Source organism: Arachis stenosperma, chromosome 5 (genome assembly GCF_014773155.1).
Source record: "Arachis stenosperma cultivar V10309 chromosome 5, arast.V10309.gnm1.PFL2, whole genome shotgun sequence".
Lineage (NCBI taxonomy): Eukaryota > Viridiplantae > Streptophyta > Magnoliopsida > Fabales > Fabaceae > Arachis > Arachis stenosperma.
The window spans coordinates 20,782,175-20,803,468 of NC_080381.1; the positions used below are offsets into that span (position 1 = coordinate 20,782,175).

The 21,294-nt window shown below is 41.5% G+C and overlaps 5 protein-coding genes across 6 annotated transcripts; 3 read left to right on the forward strand and 2 right to left on the reverse strand.

Annotated features, from left to right (window-relative positions):
* The first annotated feature begins 54 nt into the window (after positions 1-54).
* On the forward strand, positions 55-1,825 carry LOC130982211 (protein CDC73 homolog). The gene is made up of 3 exons (XM_057906107.1): positions 55-1,217; positions 1,360-1,442; positions 1,567-1,825. The coding sequence occupies exons 1-3, from the start codon at positions 143-145 to the stop codon at positions 1,657-1,659; spliced, it is 1,251 nt and encodes a 416-aa protein (XP_057762090.1). The 5' UTR covers positions 55-142; the 3' UTR covers positions 1,660-1,825.
* Positions 1,826-2,608: 783 nt separating this feature from the next.
* Positions 2,609-3,715, reverse strand: LOC130982213 (non-specific lipid transfer protein GPI-anchored 5-like). The gene is made up of 3 exons (XM_057906110.1): positions 3,306-3,715; positions 3,042-3,137; positions 2,609-2,951 (listed from the first exon to the last, which is right to left on the reverse strand). The coding sequence occupies exons 1-3, from the start codon at positions 3,646-3,648 to the stop codon at positions 2,827-2,829; spliced, it is 564 nt and encodes a 187-aa protein (XP_057762093.1). The 5' UTR covers positions 3,649-3,715; the 3' UTR covers positions 2,609-2,826.
* A 1,654-nt stretch (positions 3,716-5,369) lies between these two features.
* On the forward strand, positions 5,370-6,620 carry LOC130982212 (non-specific lipid transfer protein GPI-anchored 20-like). 2 transcript variants are annotated; one of them, XM_057906108.1, is made up of 4 exons: positions 5,370-5,822; positions 5,942-5,968; positions 6,094-6,168; positions 6,263-6,620. In XM_057906108.1, exons 1-4 carry the CDS (start codon positions 5,483-5,485, stop codon positions 6,460-6,462), a joined length of 642 nt encoding a protein of 213 aa, XP_057762091.1. In that variant the 5' UTR covers positions 5,370-5,482; the 3' UTR covers positions 6,463-6,620. The 2 variants fall into 2 exon arrangements, with proteins under 2 accessions (XP_057762091.1, XP_057762092.1); XM_057906109.1 differs by having other exon boundaries at positions 6,287-6,620.
* A 397-nt stretch (positions 6,621-7,017) lies between these two features.
* On the forward strand, positions 7,018-7,835 carry LOC130980541 (non-specific lipid transfer protein GPI-anchored 25). Its single transcript, XM_057904208.1, has 3 exons — positions 7,018-7,363; positions 7,477-7,533; positions 7,630-7,835. Exons 1-3 carry the CDS (start codon positions 7,018-7,020, stop codon positions 7,833-7,835), a joined length of 609 nt encoding a protein of 202 aa, XP_057760191.1.
* Positions 7,836-8,122: 287 nt separating this feature from the next.
* Positions 8,123-12,749, reverse strand: LOC130982210 (probable RNA helicase SDE3). The gene is made up of 5 exons (XM_057906106.1): positions 12,597-12,749; positions 11,261-12,078; positions 10,971-11,144; positions 8,998-10,449; positions 8,123-8,652 (listed from the first exon to the last, which is right to left on the reverse strand). Exons 2-5 carry the CDS (start codon positions 12,047-12,049, stop codon positions 8,416-8,418), a joined length of 2,652 nt encoding a protein of 883 aa, XP_057762089.1. The 5' UTR covers positions 12,050-12,078; positions 12,597-12,749; the 3' UTR covers positions 8,123-8,415.
* Between the last annotated feature and the right edge of the window lie 8,545 nt (positions 12,750-21,294).

Sequence of the window (21,294 nt, forward strand, 5' to 3'; positions counted from 1 at the left end):
GGGTGGTCGCTTACGTTCTAATGACATTCAATTAAAGTAAGTGTGTATATTTATTATTAACTACGGCAAATAAAAACCTAATTTGCGTCTTTGGGAGGCGGAGCTGCTAGTGTGAAAACTTGCAAGTGTAGTTAGAGAGAGAATGGATCCGCTGTCAGCTCTGAGAGACTTCACGATGAGAGGGGAGCTGGAGAAGATCGTTAGGGTGAACGGCGAGTTCCGGTTCGGGGAGGAGTACTCGTTCCCCTGCTCGGCGGAGACAGCGTATCGGTCGACGAAGGGGAACAGGTACACACTGGAGACGCTGGTGCACTACATAAACAACCACCAGCTGAAGCACACGGAGTACTTCCAGAGCACCTTCGCCCTCGGCATCCCCTCTGTCACCCTCCCTGATCGCAAGCCCCTCCTCCAATACCTCCAGGGCTCCCTCTCCTCCACCGACTCCGTCGAGTATCGCCCGGAGGATATCCCCCACCCTCTCCCTCTCCCTCTCCCTCCCAACCCTAATAATCCACCACTCCTCCACCAACAACAACTTCCCTCCGGCGTCATTCCCCAAAATGCCCCTCACCCTCACCCTCCCCCTTCTCATACCCCTGCCGCCCCGGAGGAGCCCCAATTGGACTTCATCTCCCTCATTCGCTCCGCCGAGAAGCCCCTCAAGGACCGCGAGTCCCTTCTCGAGTGCAAGAACAGGGACTTCTACAGCGTCCTCGTCGCCGCCACCAAGCGTGAGGAGGAGCGCCAGCGCATCGAGTCCCAGCAGCGCAAGGACGGCCTTGTCGCCAAGAGCCGTCTCATGGGCGCCGACGAGAGGGGTTTAGGGTTTGGTGACGACATGAGCTACGACCCCACTCCCAAGCCCAAGATGCATCTCAAGGGTTCCAAGATTGGGGAAGGGGTCCCCATCATTTTCGTGCCCAGCGCGTTTCAGACGCTGATCACTATTTACAACGTGAAGGAGTTTCTGGAGGATGGGGTCTATATACCCACCGATGTTAAGGTGAAGCAGATGAAGGGCGCCAGGCCTGATTGCGTGACGGTGCAGAAGAAGCTGAGCAGGGACAGGGTGGTCACCGCTTATGAGGTCAGGGATAAGCCCTCTTCCCTCAAGGGTGAGGATTGGGATCGTGTTGTCGCCGTTTTCGTCTTGGGCAAGGAGTGGCAATTTAAGGAATGGCCTTTCAAGGATCATGTCGAGATTTTTAACAAAAGTCAGTCAATTTTTTATGCTTTGTGTATTTCTATCTGTGCTTACGCCTCTGCTCTCCTATTCGGATTGTCAGTTGAGAAATGCCACATTCATGTTTTTTATGTTGATGATGATCGTGTTGACCATTTGAGATGTTCTTGCAGTTATTGGGTTTTACATGCGTTTTGAAGATGATAGTTTGGAATCAGCAAAAATTGTGAAGCAGTGGAATGTGAAGATTATATCGGTGGGTGCCCTACCTTGTTGGTTTTATTTTGCATGCTTGTTCAAACTATTGCTCTTCTTGCTTCCTATATATTTCCTCTTTTCTGGCTTGCGATCTAACTAGAAATTTCTAATTTTTTTTGCAGATTAGCAAGAACAAGCGACATCAAGACAAGGCTGCAGCATTGGAGGTCTGGGACAGGCTAGAAGAGTTTGTACGGTCACGATCACATTCTTAATGTGTGTACCATATTTATAACCCTGTATGTAATATTCGTTTCCTCAAACTGAATACTAAACATTTTTGGCTGTCTTATGATGTGTTATGAGATGAGATAAATAGTCCAAATAATTTATTGTTAGTGAAATTAGTATTGACAATTTGTTGATTTCTTTTTTATGCTACCCTTGCTTGTTTTCCAATGCATTAGGTAAACATAATTGAAGATTGTGTATTGCTGAAAGTTGAAGCATTTGCACTCTCAAGTAATCTGATAAATTATAGGATTAGTCACCTTGGCTGGAGTTGTTGAACTTAGTAACTTTGAGGATTTATTAATGTCTAGAATCTAGTTGAGCTTTTACAGTTTTTCTGTTAACTCTTCCATGGCTAGAAAACTACAGAGTACAGAGAACCCTTCAATTCCATAACTAAGATGTTAGAAAATAGATAGAAAAGTAATCTTGAATCCATGGAATGATCAGTTATGCTCCAATTACTTGGTCTGGTTTCACAGATTTTGAAGCTTACTCGAGTGTCGTTAGTCATTAGTCAAGGTTGTCGTTACTATTAAATGTAAAGGGAATGATAATCTCCTGAAATCTTATGAAAAGTTTTACAGGGAAGCCGCTGATTCAATAGATACTAAGTATATAATTCCTTCAGAATTGTGGTTTCTTAATTGGCTTTATATTCAGTCTTCCATTGCTTCGGCAACTTTTGTATTGTTAAAAGTTAAAACCATTCAAAAACTTTGCATATTAATATTCATTGGACTAGGTGTGATAAACATACATTAGTTTCTTTGACAGGTTTCAAGTGATAGTTGATTGCCTTTGTCAGTGCCTAAAGGTGCTAGAAACAAAAGCTTAGCTTGTTATTGTTTTTTGTGTTTTCCCCCTTTGGGAGCTTGGGTGAGGGGGGCAGGTTGTCTCAGTAATGTTTGTTTCGAATTAGGTCATAGTAGCAAACCACAATTACAAGCATTTATTCATATGGGAGAAAATGATATCTCCATGATAATACAGAACAGCATAATCCAATATAGGTGACAAAAATGAATAGATTGAACCCCTCAGCCTAAGGGTTTCTCAATAATACATGAGGAAAACAATGAAAATTGACAATGGCAATAAAAAGGAAAAAGAAAAAAACATAAAAGGCAAGCCAGCCAGCAGGGAAAGAATCAGTATGTTCTGAAAGCTGAAGCGTATATTACTGCCAAAGTAAGGAACAGAGGAACCGATAACTTGACAGAATTGCCACTGGATGAGCCACTATCCGTTGTAGGTACGCTCTTGGATCCGGATCCTGCAATTTTATGTCAACTTGAATGGTTAACACAGACAAACTTGGAAAATGAATTCATCAGGTATAAGCTGAGAAGTTAGTATATTGTACCTGAAGAATCTGTGGTTGGAGAGTTGGGAGACTCTGCTGCTGTTCCTGTTCCTGTTGCTGATCCAGCTGGTGAGTTTGCTGGGGAGGGAGAAGAAGCTGTTGACAAACACATAAAACTTATTAGCAGAAATGATGTGGATTGGAATAGGATGTACTTGTAGTAGAGGTTTCATAAGATTAGAAGGTTAGATATTTGCCTAGTATGTCTCCATATTCATTGTGAAGGTTTGGATATGCATATTTGAAGGGATTTGTTGCCTTTACCTTTACACTGACTGACAGATGGGGTTTTCCCCAACTTGCAAGCACTGGGAAGAGCCAGAGCCTGAGTTTGGTTGATGTTGATCCCCAATGATGAACCACCTCCGTTAAGGACCTGGCAGAGGCATTGTGGCTGCGAGCCCAGCACACTGGAAAGCTGGGAACAGCATCCTGAAGATGGGGTTGAGGAGTTCCCTGTGATATAGTTAAGGCAGGGTGACAGGCTCACTATAACATTGGTGCAACTCGACGATTGTGCTGCAGCCCCTGCACACAGCATTGCCATCACCACCATAGCAAAGCTCATCTTAGATATTCTGTGTTCCATTGTAATTGTTTGATGCATATATGTTTTCTTTTTGTCTTTTGGTATTGAAGAAATACTATGTAGTTTGATGAGAATGGTGTTGAAGGAGGGAGGTAGGGGATCCCTTTTGTAGAGAAAGGATGCACAGAAAGTCAGAAACTGACAATGGGAAGGTGATGCTGTTGAACAACTCCTCCCACTCTCTTAACGGAATTCGTTTAATACTTTGTGGCGGCCATTATTCTGTAATATAATAAGCGTAAATGTGAAATTCGGTTATGCAGATAACCAACTTTTTGCTCATGTGTTCACCTGGCAGTGGGCCAGAGGCAGACTTTGAAAACATGACATATCCAGAGATTTCCACGTGTCTTACGGTGGGACAATGTTGAGCAAGGAGTCTAATGGTGTCCTTGCTTGCTATATTGTAACTTGTATTCTTGTAACCCCAGTTATCAGATTGCGGGCATGACTGGGCATGCTAAGCTAGTGATTTAATTTAACACAATTTTTTCGCACTTTCTATGAAGAATTTAATTCGATTATTTCTTTTGTCACCATTTTTTTCATTTAAAGAATATATATATATATATATATATATATATATATATATGGTGAATTTTATCATACTCTCTCTAAAATAAAGGGTAAATTATCCCTTGTGATATATATATATTGAAAATGATTCACCAGATGAGTTTTATGAAGTGGAAAAGATATTTACGAATGCAATTGATGCACTCGAAGGTAAATGAGAGCTTATGGTCCGTGATGATAAAAGTCATAAAGACATTTGAAAATATTCTTTAAATCCTCAAGTCATAAACACAGTTAAAAGCATTATTGTTGATGATGTCAAATACAAGTTTCAAGGGATGGCAGACAATAGGATTTGCAAGATGAGGTGACAATTATGCATTTAATCACTTTCATGAGATAAATTTTGCAGAGAGTGAGCTTCGAGAATGTTATCACCATACAGAAGAGGGTGGAGGAGGTGCAGCGAGTATATGCTGAGGTTGGGAAGGAGTTGTGCCTATGTAGCAGAGATTTTCCGTACCTCGATAGTATAAATGTTGCGACGTGTAATAAGCTGAATACGTACTTGCACCTTGTTGATGGGTTTGTGAGTTCACCGCAAAGAGATTTTTCTGGCGGTGACAGCCACCACCACTATCATAAACTGGTGGTGCTAAACTAAATTTAAATAATCACAAGAGAGAGAAAGAAAAGTAGAGAATATATACTTAATTATTATGGTTAATATTCAACTTAATTGTAATTATAAACACTATATAAAAAATAATTTATTTTTTATTTTAAAGAGGACATGGTAGCATTCACATATATATATATATATATATGGCAATTTAAAGCGATTTTGATACTTGTCATATTCAAGTGAATAATAATAATAATAATAATAATAATAATAATAATAATAATAGTAGTAGTAGTAGTAGCAGCATCTGCAGCAAAGACAAAAAGATTTGGTAAGCTATGTTTCATTGGCAAGTTGACCAAATTTAACATTTGGTAAGTCATACGAGTAACAATTAAATATTCAAAGTAGTAGAGGGGCAAGGAAACCAATGAAGAAAGAACTGCTACATGGATTCGGTTATCCACCTTAGCGGCTGACCTAATAAAGAATGATTCTGTTATCCATTTCCCAACGATTAGTGATTAGTTATGGTAGTTGAACTCTTGAACCAACTTTGAGTTTCCCTTCCTAAATATAAATTGGTTCATCCTGTTCTTTCCCAATCATAAAACTCCCTGACCCAGTTTTTCTTTGTACTTCCTGAGCACAAGAAGTCCACTAGAGAATCCAAACTCCTAGCAAATCCAAAATCTTAAGTAGAAAACACACATGGAACGCTTGGTGCCTCTGTGCCACATAGTCGCGGTATTAGCCGTGGTCATGGCAATGGTTGTGCCGGCCTATGCCCAGATCAGTACCCCTTGCAACACATCAACGATAAGCACTTCCTTCACCCCATGTGTTGGCTACCTCACAGGCAGCAGTTCCAATAGCACCTCCCCCACCGCGGCGTGCTGCAATTCAGTCAAGTCCCTCACAAGTGGCGGCATGGATTGTTTGTGCCTCATCGTCACCGGCAGTGTTCCCTTCAGAATACCGTTCAATAGAACCTTGGCCATCTCTCTTCCTCGTGCTTGCAATTTGCCTGGTGTTCCTGTTCAATGCAAAAGTATATATATTTCTTCAATTTTATTACTCATTAGTAATAATGTTTATTTGTGAAATCTAATTCTGATTTCCCATCAATAAGACTAAGACATTTAATTTTCTCGCTTCATTACTTTGCAGGCACGGGTTCTCCTCTTCCTGCTCCAGGTAATGCCAGTATTCAATTTTCCTTCCCTTCTGAAATTTCTTGGCTTCTTTTTATGCAAGTAAAGTATAAATCTTTTTCATTTGAACTAACTAGTACTTTGAATGATTTTGATTTGTTCTTGCAGGACCAGCAGCACTTGGACCATCTCTTTCCCCTGCATCTGCTCCTTCTGGATTGATTCCATCTCCAAGTCCTCAAGGTACTTTACTAATATTCACCAAAAGAACTTAGTGCAACAAAAATACTTATCTCAACTGGGAATACCAATATCAGCTTCTCTTTTGTTTTAACAGATTCTCCTCTTCTCCCCTCACCAGTTACACCTTCTCTGTCCCCGGAATCTGACACGACCCCTCCATCGGTGGACTCCGGTGCCCCTTCTGCGACAAGTGGCCGTGCCGGTCTGACTCCATCATCCGCCGTCTCATCTTACAGTCTCCTGCCTTCTGCCGTACTTGTTGCGTTGGGATATGGTGTTCTTAAACACTACTAGGTTGTGTGCAATGCATGGTTATTTCTTTGGGTTTTGCTCTGATTCATTCATACCCGCATTGGGAGACACACTATTTATCAAATGAAAAGGCAATGATTGTATCCACAAATGACCACAATAAATTCTTATTGTTTCCATTTAGTCTACACGTTAATTTACTTATTCTACTTCATTTTTAAGTGATAAAAGAAAATGGCGGAATTATGCACCAACAAACTTTAATTTAACTTTTATTTTTCATAAAAATATTTTTACTTGAGTTGTAATGACTCAACGCAGTTATGCAAAAACTCGAAGGGCAATTGCGGGAATTCAGTTAAACTGTGCGGGTTCCCTCCCGCCAATGCAGAATTAGTCCCAACGGTCTGCCTGTTCAAGTATTCATTTAAATCGAAATTAAACTGGAATTAAGATCAATAGTAAATGAAAACACAGCCAAACGCACCCTAATTGTTTGATAGTTATAAAATTAACTAATAAAAAGAAAGTTTTATGCGTAAAGCTAGTGAGAGCGTAAACGTAATCTCAATTCTCTTGCTCCCGTGAATGCCAACGATGGCTACCGGCGTCACTGCAGCATTCGTCCTCCTCCTCGCACTGGTTGCACATACGGAGGCGCCGACTTCCCCGACGGCGACAGGTGGCTGCACCGACGAGCTGCTGTCGTTCTCAGCGTGTCTTTCATACGTGTCGTCCCCGCCCAACGACCTCAACGAGAGACCTTCCGCCAACTGCTGCGCCGCCTTCAACTCGGCGGCGGAGTCCGGCCGCGCAATCTGCCTGTGCTACTTCGTACGCTACCCTAACATCCTCGGGTTCCCTATCAACTCCACAAGGCTCATCTCGCTTTCTTCCATTTGCAATCCAACTCCTCCTCTTTCCTTGAATTTCCTCTGCTCAGGTTCTTCTTCTTTCTTTCTTTTCTTCAATCTTTCACATGTTCTTGGTTTTTCTATCATCACGATTCGCATCACAATGTTCTCACTCATCCATTCTTGTTCTTTTCACGTGCAGCATCACCGGCTCTGCCACCTCTCAACAGCGCAGCGACACTGGGATTCACCATATCTGGTTCTTTAACTCATTTTTGGCTCTTATTCTCTCTAATCTTTAATGGTTTTCAAGTACGATAATGAACACTAACGTTTTGGTGTTTGTGATTGACAGGGATCCAGGGTGGCGGTGGAGGAAGTTCAACAGCACCTAAGATTGGTGGTAGGTCACCAAAAAGCGCCGGAAGAGGAAGGCCGTTTTTCTTTCCATTGTCATCAAATGGAAATGGCGCAGCATCAACACACTTGTGCAGCAGCAACACTCTGCTACCACTCTCAGTAGCACTTGCCATCTTTGTGTCACTCCTCAACACTCAATAGTGTACAGTGCTCAATGTGTATGTGTAACTATTACCCTTCATAACTGGTTGCTACGTAGCATGATTTTCTTTACTATCATTGCTCTCAGTAGCAGTTGTATATACGTGACTAGTTGGTAGTCTATATCAATAATCACACTTTTTTGCTAACTACTGCTATTAACTGTTACTGTGTTACGCCTCCATTACTTATTATTGAAAAAATGATAGCCTTTTCACAATCCAAATGTTCTCGTTTCTTCAACACTTCAGGATTGAAACTCAGGAAACTTGTGAAAAATCACATATGGTTAAAGTTTTCTTTTCATTTTGGAAATACATCACCAATGGTTAAATAATACTATAAATAGTGATTAGTGAATTCCTCCAGGTTTTCAATATCACAGCTTGGCCCGGGTTTATAACTGAACGGGACTCTTCTTTTCACCCCATCGTAACAAAACGTAACATTGATATTTTTTCCACACATTCCTAAGTAAGACTTCTAACATAGTAGTAGTTGTAGTAGACTAGCAGTAGCGAGTACAAGTTCAAACTTGTAAATAACATGCAAAATTATATCATTTCTAAGTCGGATATCTTCAACTACTTCTCCAGCCATCAGACCATTCAGCCTCATCAGTAACAGGTTTGGGAATCTCCACCTGGTATAAATCTTGACCCCATTCTACAGAGTCCTCTCCATTGACCTCTCCATAAGGCTTCACATTGTTGTCTCCAGCGTCCTCAACATAAGTCTTTGGCCTATCAGGAAGTTTACAACCCTGATAAGATTTATTGTCGACGCAGTGCCACAGCATTTGGCTCCAATAATTGTCCTGTCAAACAAGTGGAGATTAAAATGTGTATAACTATCAAAACCAAGGATCTATCTAACAATAGGGTTTTATCCACTTTTCACTATTAATCATCTTCATTTTTGTATATTTTCTAGCAATAATTATCCTCTAGAAAGACCAACCGAATTAATGTCTAAAGTAAGCATTTCCGATTTCTCGGTATCATTCATACAAGTAATAGTAATACTACCTTTAAGTGAATATGGAATGCAATCTTTCAGATAATATATGGAAATACCCCATTCATAGCATAAAGCTCATCATATAGATTATAGACAACTAACTGGACATCAACTCATGGCTAATTAGAGAAAAAGGCAATACCTTGCAGATAATGTGTGGATTCCCGATGATAACCAACAATGATATGGCACGAGTTACAGCCACATTAAACCTTCTATGATTGCTCAAAAAGCCAAGACAGTGGACTCTGTCAAACTCATTGTGTTTGATGGTTGATCGAACAGTTGATATGATAATAACTTCCTTCTCTTGTCCTTGAAACTGTTCAACACTACCAACTTTGATATCAGGCATCTCTTGATTTTCAAGAGTCTGTTTAATTTTGAGTACTTGTTGCCTATATGGTGCTATTATGCCAATGTGTTCCTCCATTATATTCCCACCAGCTGTCAGCCTCTTGACAACTTCGACAACTTTGCTCACTTCAATTCGGTTGAACCATGAGGGGTTATTCCCTTCTCTTTCATCACATCCTTGGATGCCAAAGAAAAGAACGGGAAACTCCTCATTAGGGAGGAAGCCAGGACTCACCATGAAAGTTGTCTTGTCTCTGCATGCAATCAACGCCCCATTATAAAACAGCTTTGAAGGGAGATGTAATATCTCTGGATGGCATCGATAATTATTAACCAATGTCGTTGCATAATTTGCATCTCCACTTGCATACATCTCACATTGAAACAGTCGTGCCAGGTATGATGTCCCCAATCCATGTGTATCTGCTTTCTTCGAATAAATTACTGGACCCAACTGCATTGGGTCTCCAGCTAGAACAACAACAGTTTCCCTTCTGCAGAGATGGGATATAGGGATCATGGTTTCAGGTTCTGAGGCTTGGCCAGCCTCATCCAAGAAAATGTGAGAGAAATGACCCCGTGAAACATCTTCTGCATAAAGAAGACAGGCACTCATATATGTTGATATTATAATCCTATAATGCCTGAGGGCACTGACTGGCGGGCACTTAAATATCAGCTCATCAAAGAAGCAGAAACGGATAATTTCAGGTTTGACATCCTCATATGGCCTGGTAGAAGCATTGAGCCTGAATATTTCATTTTCTTGAAACTCAACAGACTTCTCAGCAAGCAGTTTCTCTAATATGTGGTCTGCTGCACTATTTGATGGTGCACAGACAAGAATGCGGGCATTCTTATTATGTTTGTAGAGCTGGAGAACTGCTTCTACTACTGTCTTAGTCTTTCCCGTACCTGGAGGCCCATAAATCAGATACGGTGGCGCCCCTTTGCAACCAAGAATACTTTTGATTGAAGAAATCTGCTCATCATTAAAAGTACCAGATATGGGAATCAGATCAGTGGTTTCAATGAACCTCTTCCTGGATAAAGTAGATGGAAAAAGGAATTCGGATCCTAAGCCACTGGCTGCCTCAACTGCTTGATACAACCTTCTCATATTGATCCTATTGTAGGTGAAGTGAACATCATAAAGATTTCCATCTCTATGGCGCAGGTGAAATTCATTATCAAACTTCAAATAGATCTCATCAGCTTCAACACGATGGATAAATCCCTACAAAAATTGACATATGATTTTACATTGGCAGAATACTGACAGTAACTTGATAAATATATTCTCAGACTTGTTTGAAAGAAAATCAGATATGAACATATTATGAAAAATAAAATATCCAATATATATATATATAGCTTTGGCTAAATTAAAGTTCAGAATACCAGTCTGTAAGTTCAAAAAAAATTATAATAGTATAATATAATTTCTAGATTCTACAATTTATGATTACCAATTATATATCAATACAATCATATTCATATGCATATCTTAACAGTAATTGTCATTTCCCAATTGCATGCAATCAAATTATAAATGCCATAGATTCCTAATTAAGAGTCCAAACAAAGTAATAATAACTCCATTGATAAAGCTGAAATATATGAATGAATAATTACTGTTAAGCATCTGCAGACTAGTTCTAACGACCAGATTCTGGTATAATGATTTCTAGTTAATAAATTGATTTGTGCAAGGAGTATGAAAAGACAATGTGATATGCAGCTAAATAATTAACAAACCTGATAAGGGCGTCCAGCGTTCTTATCATTTTCAGATGCTAGTTTGGCAAAGATGAAATCCCCATGAACCAGTGATGGTCTTCTCTCAGCAAGCCCAGGAACCAACATGGACAAAAATTGATTGGGTCTCTTCCTCATTGTTACGCACTCCATGTCATAAGTCCTCATGTCTTCCTGAAGCATAAGTCGGTGACAAGAATACAGAGGGAACCAAGATCAGTCTTTGCATATGATCATTCGTAAACTACTCTCTTTTTGTTCTTTCTTTATGAATAAACAAATTAGCTTACCTCCAATTGTATTTCTTCCATTATCACCAATGTTTTGAAGAAAGAAGCATAATTCTTTCTTGTTAGACCACCTTCAACAGCTTCAGGGATCTGATTGCTCTCAAGCAACTGTCTAATATCCCCGGGAATATCATATTTTGGAAGCCTATTAATGTAGGCCCGATTTGTTTTCCCTGCAGGACGTGAGCCTGCGACGAAATTATCTACTGCAAATTTGTCCTTTCTTCTTTGTCGAGAATAAGGCCTCTTAGAAGCCAACGATTTCGAAATCTTGTCTTCAACCAAGACAAAAACCACCCTTTCTATTCTTTCTTCTCCAACATCAAAATACACAATTGATTGGTACATGCCCATTTCTTTTGTCTTGCAAGACAACCATACTTTTAAAATCTCACCAGGCTGAAGCATTCTATCCTCCAAATCAAATGATTCGAGAAAGCCCTCATCTGAATCTCCATTTGAATTTAAATTTGCTGATGGAGGTTCCATCAGAGAAAGAGTGAAAGTGTCCTGAGGATTTGAGGCAAAAATATGAACAGTCCACAACTGCACAGGCTCTTTGGTGGTATTATTGATGGTTATTAAATCCACAGCAGTATCTCCAACAAACACTGATTGAGGCTTCCCATCCACAAATGGAAATGGGACGGATATGATAACCGGATCGCCATCATCAATAGCAGCGTAACTACAAACAGATTTCTCTTCTTCAAAATCTAGAAACCCGATTTCTCCCTTTCCTCCAACATAAGAGCATTCATCATCTGACCTATATCCAACAGTACTCATCGGGGATGAATAGAACTTCCAACTCAGTTCTGCAAAAGATACAAGATGAGAATTTCAGAGAAGGAAAAAACATAGATGATAAAGTCAAAGCATCCCTAAAGAGAGTAGTTGTTAGGTCACTCCACCATAAAAATAGTGTATCTCAGATAAGAGAAAACTCTCTTGTCATCAAGCAAAAGGAGAGGATCCAAAATCATTACTAAGTTAAAAGATTATCTCTCAATAGAACCTAAATTACACATTTATCTCTTCAATAACATACAACCAAATACAGGAGAAACAAACACGAACCAACAAAACAAAATTACGCCCACAAAACAATACGATAGCATTAGGTAAACTTGCAAGCAGCTCTTCAATATTTGTGATTTTGCAGAGGACATAAATCGCAAACAAAATACTGAGAAAATAAAAATAACAATGCGATGAAAATTTGAAATTTGCAGGGTGGCAATTATGTGACGTGGTTTTGTTATTTATTTCTACGGAAAAATGACTTTGGGGAATTCGAAAAAGGAAAAGGAGGATTTTTGCGATTAAAGCTTACCAGAGAAGAAATTCTGGAGATGAAAATGGGTGAGAGTGAGAGTGAGAGTGAGACAGATACTCACACTCCCCTGCTTCCTCGGAAACACTCTTCAGCTTCGGCAACGTTTAGAAGGGAGGTGAAGCGAGAGCCCAGAGGCTGAGACTATTTTGTACTGATATAAAATGTATTGAATCGAATTATGTCTAAATATTATTTTTTATTTAAGATAAATATAAAAATTAAGAATTAAATTTAAAATTTAAAATATTAAACAAAAATATTTTAAAAAAATATTATTAAAGATTTTTTATTTCAAAAACTTTTAATTCTCTCTTCTTATTTTTAAAATTATCTAAAATTAAAACTTTAATTTTAATATTTGACTATTATCGGGAATTTAATTTAGTCCCCAAATTTAATTCAGTCTCAACCTACTGCCCACTGTTATCACATTAGATTAAACACTCGAATTTGGTCACTATCAAGTAACCAAGAAGTTGTAATCTCTTTGTAATTTAATGGATGCGTTTTTAATAAAAAAATTTATTAAAAAGTAATTAACTTTTTAAAAATATTATTATAAAATAAATTAAAAACCAATTCGTCTGAGAATAATAAAGAGATTTATCAACAACAAAAATACTCATTCAAAATTTTATTTTATTTTATTTTTTGTTTTTCACTAATTTGGGTGTCTTGCTCCATTTCTTCCTTCGTACTCCAAATGAAAGGAAACAAAAGTAAGGTATATGAGGTGTGTTATTCCCTTCCGTTTCATGCTTACGATTTACGATACTCGATCCACTTATATAGTCATCATATATGGCTATATGCGTCACAATACTAGTCAGATGACATATATAACTTCAATCACATTGGACTTATATTCCTTCTACTACTAATATTCGATCATTTTGTTCCAAATTATTTTTCACCTTTTAGTTTTTAGAATTTTAATATTTGTATACCAAAAGTTACTATTTATTTGTGTATTTATAAGGTATTAGAACTTTAGAAGTGAATCCATAAAAAAATGCTCCACTATAAGGTTGTTCATACCCTGACCCAATAATAAAGGCACAGGTCCAAATAAAAGGCCTAGTCCAGAGGATTGAGCCTTGCTGAACGCCAACCTTCGCACTAAGAAGTCGGTGTTAAACCCGACTTACTCCAAAGAAGTCGGAACGGAGAATAGCTGACAGATAAGCACTCATTTAAATGAGTAACTGCCCCTAAAATCTCTCTAACTACTTTATCGAGCCATATCTTAACCTCCCTAAGATAGTGGGACGGTTAATACCCTAAAAATATGGCACTACTCCAACGGTGGTTATTGGCTCACCACTATAAATACACTGACTCCCCTCAGGTATCTCTAAACCCAATACTCTCTAGACCTGCTCACATCCTTGCTAACTTAGGCATCGGAGTGTCTTTGCAGGTACCACCCCCCATTCACTCACGTACACAAGTCGGAAGGAGGCTCCAGCGTGCAAACCAGCTCGGAGACTACCATCCACAGACGATTGGGCCAACTAGCGCCATCCATTCTATTAATCTCCGGTTACCTACCGTAACATTGGCGCCGTTGCCGGGGACCCGAGAGATCATCCATCGATGGCGGACAGATCCCACGAAGAAGGCCATGTGGAGACAGATTCTGAGCAAGAGAATCTGGACACAGGCAATAACGATGTGGACTTCACCCTCCACCAGGAAATTGATAATCAGCACAGAGAAGGCACCTCCGGAGTAAAGAACCCGAAGGTAAACTCCTCAGAAGGGCGCGAGTCTGGAAAAGAAGGACCACCCCATGTAACTGAACTCATGGGATTAGTCCACAGCCGCCTGAAACAGTTATAACAAGAGCGGGAGCGACAAAAGGAAACTGAAAAGAGCCTGAAAGAGGAGATGGAACGACGAAAAGAGTTAGAAGGAAAACTCTTAAGGTTAGAATCCTCCCTCAAAGGTCGCAACTCCCGGGACGAACAAGAAGAGCCACCCTTAGGTGGGGAGGATCCTTTCAGCGAGGACATAATGAGGACAAAGGTTCCAAGGAACTTCAAAAGCCCTGATATGGACCTCTATGACGGAACCACGGACCCAAAGCATCACCTAAGCAACTTCAAAAGTCGGATGTACTTAGCTGACGCTTCCGACGCTACGCGATGCAAAGCCTTCCCGACCACTTTATCGAAAGCAGCGATGAAGTGGTTCGATAGCCTCCCCCCGAGGTCGGTTACTAGCTTTGAAGACCTCTCAAGGAAGTTTTTGATGAGGTTCTCGATCCAGAAGGACAAGGTGAAACATGCACCGAGCCTCCTGGGAATAAAACAGGAGGTCGGAGAATCTTTACGAGCCTATATGGAAAGGTTCAATAAAGCATGTTTGGAAATTCAAGACCTGCCCACAGAGGCAGTCATAATGGGGTTAGTCAATGGACTCAGAGAAGGTCCCTTCTCGCAATCCATATCTAAAAGACACCCCGTTTCTCTAAGTGATGTACAGGAAAGAGCTGAAAAGTACATCAACATGGAGGAAAACGCCAAATTAAGGGACCTGAGTTGGCGACCTGGGCCCCCTCCCTCAACAAAAGAGAGGGAAAGGGAAACCAAGAAAAAGGAAGAACTCGGTCTCGAGAGGCCAAGAAAATATCACTCTTATACTCCCCTAAAAGTCTCTATAGTGGATGTATACAGAGAGATTTGTAATACTGAAAGACTGCCACCCCCTCGACCCATTAAAAATAAAAAAGGGGGAAGCCGCAACGATTACTGCGAGTACCATAAAATATATGGTCACTCCACAAACGACTGTTACGACCTTAAAAATGTGATAGAAAAGCTGGCTAGGGAAGGTCGGCTTGATAGATATCTCATAGAAAGGTCGGACGGTCATGGGAAGAGAAAGCGAGACGATATGGATAGAAGAGACCCACCACCGCAGACACCAGAGAAACATATCCATATGATCTCAGGAGGGTTCGCGGGAGGGGGACTTACCAAATCCTCTCGCAAAAGACATCTCAAAAGAGTCTACCAGGTCGGGGAAGAGTCATCCGACCTTCCTACCATTTCGTTTACTAAAGAAGATGGGCAAGGAATAATCCCTGGACATGATGATCCAGTGGTAATAACTATGATTCTAGCCAATGCCCATCTCCACAGAACCCTAGTAGACCAAGGAAGCTCAGCGGACATCCTTTTTAAGCCCGCTTTTGACAAACTAGGGTTGGATGAGAAAGAATTAAGAGCCTACCCCGACACCCTATACGGATTAGGGGACACGCCAATAAAACCACTAGGATTTTTGCCCCTTCACACCACTTTTGGAAAAGGGGAAAAATCAAAGACTCTGAGTATAGACTTCATAGTCATTGATGTGGGGTCAGCATATAATGCTTTAATCGGCAGAGCTACCCTCAATCGACTCGGAGCAGTGGTATCCACTCCCCACCTCTGCATGAAATTCCCGACCTCAGCGGGAATAGCTACGGTAAAGGGAGACCAGAAATTGGCGAGAAAATGCTACAATGAAAGCCTAAATCTGAGAGGAAAGGGCAGAGAAGTTCATACGATAGAGCTCGGTGGCGCAAGGGCCAGAGAAGAGCTGCGACCACAACTGGGAGGAAAAACCGAGGAGATACAGGTCGGTAAAGAGGAAGGGAAAAATACTCATATAGGAGCCAACCTAGGGGAAACCCTAAAACAAGGATTGACTAAGCTCCTAAGAGATAACTCCGACCTCTTTGCCTGGAAGGCCTCAGACATGCCTGGGATAGACCCTGAGCTCATGTCCCACAAACTCTCGGTTTATCCGGGATCCCGACCTGTACAGCAAAGAAGACGCAAGCTCGGCCCAGAACAAGCCCTAATAGTAGAAGAACAAGTACAGGCACTCCTGGAAGCTGGCTCCATCAGAGAAGTCAAGTACCCAACATGGCTAGCCAATGTAGTGCTAGTCAAAAAACAGAATGGCAAATGGAGAATGTGTGTCGACTATACTGACTTAAATAAAGCATGTCCCAAGGACCCTTATCCCCTACCAAGTATTGATACCCTAGTGGACTCCAGCTCGGGGTATCAATACTTATCATTCATAGACGCCTACTCGGGATATAATCAAATCCCGTTGTATGAGCCCGACCAGGAGAAAACATCATTCATCACACCCAGAGCTAATTTCTGCTACGTGGTCATGCCATTTGGATTGAAGAATGCAGGAGCCACATATCAAAGGTTGATAAATAAAGTGTTTTCCCCTCACCTGGGGAGTCTAATGGAAGTATACGTCGACGACATGCTGGTAAAGACCAAGAAAGAAGTCGACCTCTTATCAGATCTCTCTCAAGTCTTTGACACCATAAGGCTGCACGGGATGAGACTAAATCCCGCAAAGTGTGCCTTCGCGGTGGAGGCAGGGAAGTTTCTAGGATTTATGCTAACACAAAGAGGGATCGAAGCCAATCCCGATAAGTGTAGAGCCATCCTAGAAATGAAAAGTCCGACTTGTTTAAGAGAAGTTCAGCAGCTGAATGGTCGACTCGCAGCCCTCTCCAGAGTTTTGGCAGGATCGGCACTGAAATCCCTTCCACTATTTTCCTTATTAAGAAAGGGATGCCAGTTCGAATGGACTCCTGAATGCGAGGAGGCGTTCCAGGAGTTCAAAAAGTTTTTAAGCCAACCTCCTATTCTAACCCGACCAATACCTGGAGAAGATCTCGTCCTGTACTTATCCGTAGCGGACAAGGCTGTCTCATCAGCCTTGATAAGAGAAGACGAGGTCGGACAACATCCAGTCTATTTCATCAGTAAAGTTCTACAAGGCCCTGAGCTAAGGTACCACAAACTAGAGAAGTTTGCTTACTCCTTAGTAATAGCCTCACGAAGGCTACGACCTTACTTTCAAACTCATACAATAAGAGTCTGTACGAACCAACCCATGAAGCAAATCCTCCAAAAGACGGATGTTGTAGGGAGAATGGTCCAATGGGCAATAGAGCTCTCCGAGTTCGACTTAAGATATGAAACTCGGACCGCGATCAAAGCCCAATGCCTCGCCGACTTCATTGCAGAATACGCAGGGGATCAGGAGGAAAAACCAACTACATGGGAACTCTATGTAGACGGATCCTCCAACAAAACAGGAAGCGGCGCAGGCATAATATTGGTAGATGAAAGAGGAACCCAGATAGAAGTTTCCTTAAAATTTGAATTCCCAGCTTCAAATAATCAGACAGAATATGAAGCCTTGATTGCTGGATTGAAGCTGGCAGAAGAAGTCGGTGCTACAAAGGTGATGATATACAGCGACTCACAAGTGGTGACCTCCCAAATAAGCGGAGAATATCAGGCAAAGGACCCTAATATGAAGAGGTACTTGGAGAAAACTTTGGAGCACCTTGGGCGCTTTGCAGAAACCGAGGTCAAACACATAACTCGGGATCTAAACAGCAGAGCGGACGCCCTATCCAAGTTAGCAAGTACCAAACCAGGAGGGAACAACAGAAGCCTGATCCAAGAAACCCTCCAGGAACCCTCAGTAGTAAAAGCAGAAGACAAACAAGAAGTACTTGAAGTAGTCGGTTTAAACCTCGGATGGATGAATCCCTTAGTCGAATACATGAAATTCGACATCCTCCCTGAAGAGGAGAAAGAGGCTAAAAAGATCTGAAGGGAAGCACAACACTACACCTTGGTGAAAAATATTCTCTACAGAAGGGGGATATCAACACCACTGTTAAAGTGTGTACCGACCTCGAGAACTGCCGAGGTGTTGGAGGAAGTACATAGTGGAATCTGCGGAAACCATCTCGGAACAAGGTCACTAGCCAGGAAAGTAATCCGAGCTGGATTCTATTGGCCGACCTTGCAGAAAGATGCCACAGAATTCGTGAAAAAGTGTCAACCATGCCAGATGCATGCAAATTTCCACGTGGCTCCACCAGAAGAGCTTATCAGTATCACTTCTCCATGGCCTTTTGCAAAATAGGGAATGGATTTGTTAGGTCCTTTTCCCCAAGCGCCAGGACAAGTCAAATACCTGATCGTGGGAATAGATTATTTCACAAAGTGGATAGAAGTAGAACCATTGGCTACCATCACTGCCCAAAGAAGTCGGAGGTTCCTCTACAAAAATATCATCACAAGATATGGGATACCTTATTCCATCACTACGGATAATGGAACCCAATTCACCGATGCTAACTTTAGAAGCTTGGTAGCCAGTATGAAAATCAAACATCAGTTCACCTCGGTGGAGCACCCACAAGCCAATGGGCAAGCCGAGGCAGCCAACAAAGTCATACTGGCAGGGCTAAAGAAGAGATTGCAGGAAGCAAAAGGAGCTTGGGCTGAAGAGCTCCCTCAAGTGCTATGGGCTTACAGGACAACGCCCCAATCCGCCACTGGAGAAACACCCTTCCGGCTAGTCTATGGTGTAGAGGCAATGATACCAATAGAAATCAATGAGCAAAGCCCAAGGGTAATTCTCCATGACGAGATCGGAAACATACAGGGGCACAAAGAGGAGCTCGACTTGCTCCCCAAAGTCCGAGAAGATGCCCAGATAAGAGAAGCAGCGTTGAAGCAAAGGATGACTACAAGGTACAACAAAAAAGTCATTCGATGAACATTTGCTCCGAATGACTTGGTCTTAATCAGAAACGACATCGGAGTCAACAAATCAGGAGAAGGAAAGCTCGTCGCAAATTGGAAGGGACCATACAAAGTCAATGAAGTTTTAGGAAAAGGTTATTATAAAATAACCGACCTGAACGGCACTGAATTCCCAAGGTCGTGGCATGCTTGTAATATGAAAAGGTACTATAGTTAAAAGCGAACTCTACTCCCTGATGTACTCTTTTCCCAACTTCATGATTTTTTCCCAAAAGAGTTTTTTCTGGAGAAGGGTTTTTAACGAGGCATCGTAGTAGAGGCTAAGGGAAAATAGGCTCTTAAAACCCTTAGTAGCAAGAAGGTACCTCCCCAATTAATAAAGATCTTTTTCATCTACAATATCTCTTAATCCTTTTTATTTTCTAAGTCTTTCTACGAAACGCGCCGACTTAAGCTCGACAAAACGTGAAAATCCCATGAACCGACCTAGATGGTCGTCAGGATAAAACGACGAGGTACAAGTCGGTGTAAAGAGGTTATATGAGTTGATCGTAAAAAACTCGGGAACAATCCGACTCATAAGTCGAAATGAGAACTCGAGTAGAAAAGCTCGGAAATACTTCGACCCGTAAATCGGAGTGAAGGACCGAGTAGAAGAAAAACGCATCGCAAAAATAACCTAAGTCATAAGAACTCGCTAGAGCGAAGTTGAGTATAAGGGATAATAAAAAGAGATTGAAAAACCTAGGAAAAAGTTTAAAGTCTGTCTCAAAAGTCCTTAAACAAAAGGCTCAGAAAAACAAACAAGCCAAAGGGAAAGGTTTTCAAGAAAAGATCAAGGGGACTTCGGAAAATCAAAAAAGCATATACGCATAAGGTAACTTAAACCTTTATCCAAAAAAGGGTATTTATTTTGTTAAGTTAAAACCCTTATTAAAAAGGGTACTCATAAAATATTTTGTTTACGGCCTTAAAAGGCCAGAGGAAATTGTTCAATCAACACCACCAACCAGAAATAAATAAAGAGTTTAAAAACGGGGGGCCCACAGGCCGGACCCCCAAATAGCCACAAATCATTTTTTAGAAGAAGGATCACCACCACCAGAGTCAGGAGGAGCGCCACCAGAGGCATCCATGGGAGATGAAGAGATAGGAGGATCTACTGAAGAACTCGGAGCGTCTTTAGAACGAGGAGGGGACTCAATAATCCTCTGCCCCCGAGTCTTCAATTCTGACTCGAAAACGATTACGGGGGCAGGAGGATCCACAATGGCACCATCAATAACAACTTTGTCAGGATGTAAAGGAGAAAGATCCAAGTCGGGAGCAATAACTCTGACTTGCTCCAGGAAGATCCTCCAAGACTCCTCGGCGCCATCAGCAATAGAGTCCTCCAACTCATCATATGCCTTCCGAGAATTCAGCAGATCATTCTTCACAGACACAAGATCATTGAATAAACTTTGATAGCTGGCCTGCGCTGTTTTCCTCAACTCCATCTCCATGTTGCATTGGGCCTGCAAAACCTTCCCTTTCTCCCGGAGGGTATCTCTCTCCTCCCTCAGCTTGGCGATTTCCTTCTTCAACTCTCCCTCATGCTCTTGGTATGAACGAAGCCTTCCTTCCAGCTCCTCGACCCTCGAGGTCATCCCTAAAGAGCTGAGAGGAGCCTTCTCGAAAATATCCAAGAGTTTGCCACAGACCCCCGCCGCTTTGAGACTCTCCTCGATCATAGTGGTAAGGTGGCTCCGAACGGACATATCATCCATGCTTATACGAGCATGGGGATAGATATTCTTTCGGACGAATTCAATAGCATCCGCCTTAACCTCACCAGAAGAGCCAGACTCTAAGGTCTTGCGCTTCTTTGGATCAGGGGAAGGTCGGACGACGGGGGGCGGCTGAGAGGGAGCGGAAGAAGAAATCACAATGGGCTTGGAAAGAGTCCCAACGTTCCGAGGAGGAGGAGGAGGAGAGATAACCCTGGCACCACCAGTCCGAGCGCGAGACTTGGCTTTGGCCTCCTGGACTCTTTGGAAAGATTCCTGAGCGTTTGTCTTTGCCATTTCTGAAAAAAGAAAACAATAGCTAAGGAATCA

Coding starts and splice junctions, on each gene's coding strand:
- LOC130982210 (XM_057906106.1), bottom strand. CDS start 12,049: ATGAGTACTGTTGGATATAGGTCAGATGATGAATGCTCTTATGTTGGA. Junction 11,145..11,260: donor TGGAAGAAATACAATTGGAG/GTAAGCTAATTT, acceptor CTTATGCTTCAG/GAAGACATGAGGACTTATGA. Junction 8,653..8,997: donor ATCCACACATTATCTGCAAG/GTATTGCCTTTT, acceptor CTTGTTTGACAG/GACAATTATTGGAGCCAAAT.
- LOC130982211 (XM_057906107.1), top strand. CDS start 143: ATGGATCCGCTGTCAGCTCTGAGAGACTTCACGATGAGAGGGGAGCTG. Junction 1,218..1,359: donor TGTCGAGATTTTTAACAAAA/GTCAGTCAATTT, acceptor ATGTTCTTGCAG/TTATTGGGTTTTACATGCGT. Junction 1,443..1,566: donor GGAATGTGAAGATTATATCG/GTGGGTGCCCTA, acceptor TTTTTTTTGCAG/ATTAGCAAGAACAAGCGACA.
- LOC130980541 (XM_057904208.1), top strand. CDS start 7,018: ATGGCTACCGGCGTCACTGCAGCATTCGTCCTCCTCCTCGCACTGGTT. Junction 7,364..7,476: donor CTTGAATTTCCTCTGCTCAG/GTTCTTCTTCTT, acceptor TTTCACGTGCAG/CATCACCGGCTCTGCCACCT. Junction 7,534..7,629: donor ACTGGGATTCACCATATCTG/GTTCTTTAACTC, acceptor TGTGATTGACAG/GGATCCAGGGTGGCGGTGGA.
- LOC130982212 (XM_057906108.1), top strand. CDS start 5,483: ATGGAACGCTTGGTGCCTCTGTGCCACATAGTCGCGGTATTAGCCGTG. Junction 5,969..6,093: donor TTCTCCTCTTCCTGCTCCAG/GTAATGCCAGTA, acceptor TTGTTCTTGCAG/GACCAGCAGCACTTGGACCA. Junction 6,169..6,262: donor TCCATCTCCAAGTCCTCAAG/GTACTTTACTAA, acceptor TTGTTTTAACAG/ATTCTCCTCTTCTCCCCTCA.
- LOC130982213 (XM_057906110.1), bottom strand. CDS start 3,648: ATGCATCAAACAATTACAATGGAACACAGAATATCTAAGATGAGCTTT. Junction 3,138..3,305: donor ATCTGTCAGTCAGTGTAAAG/GTAAAGGCAACA, acceptor GTTTGTCAACAG/CTTCTTCTCCCTCCCCAGCA. Junction 2,952..3,041: donor TCCAACCACAGATTCTTCAG/GTACAATATACT, acceptor ATAAAATTGCAG/GATCCGGATCCAAGAGCGTA.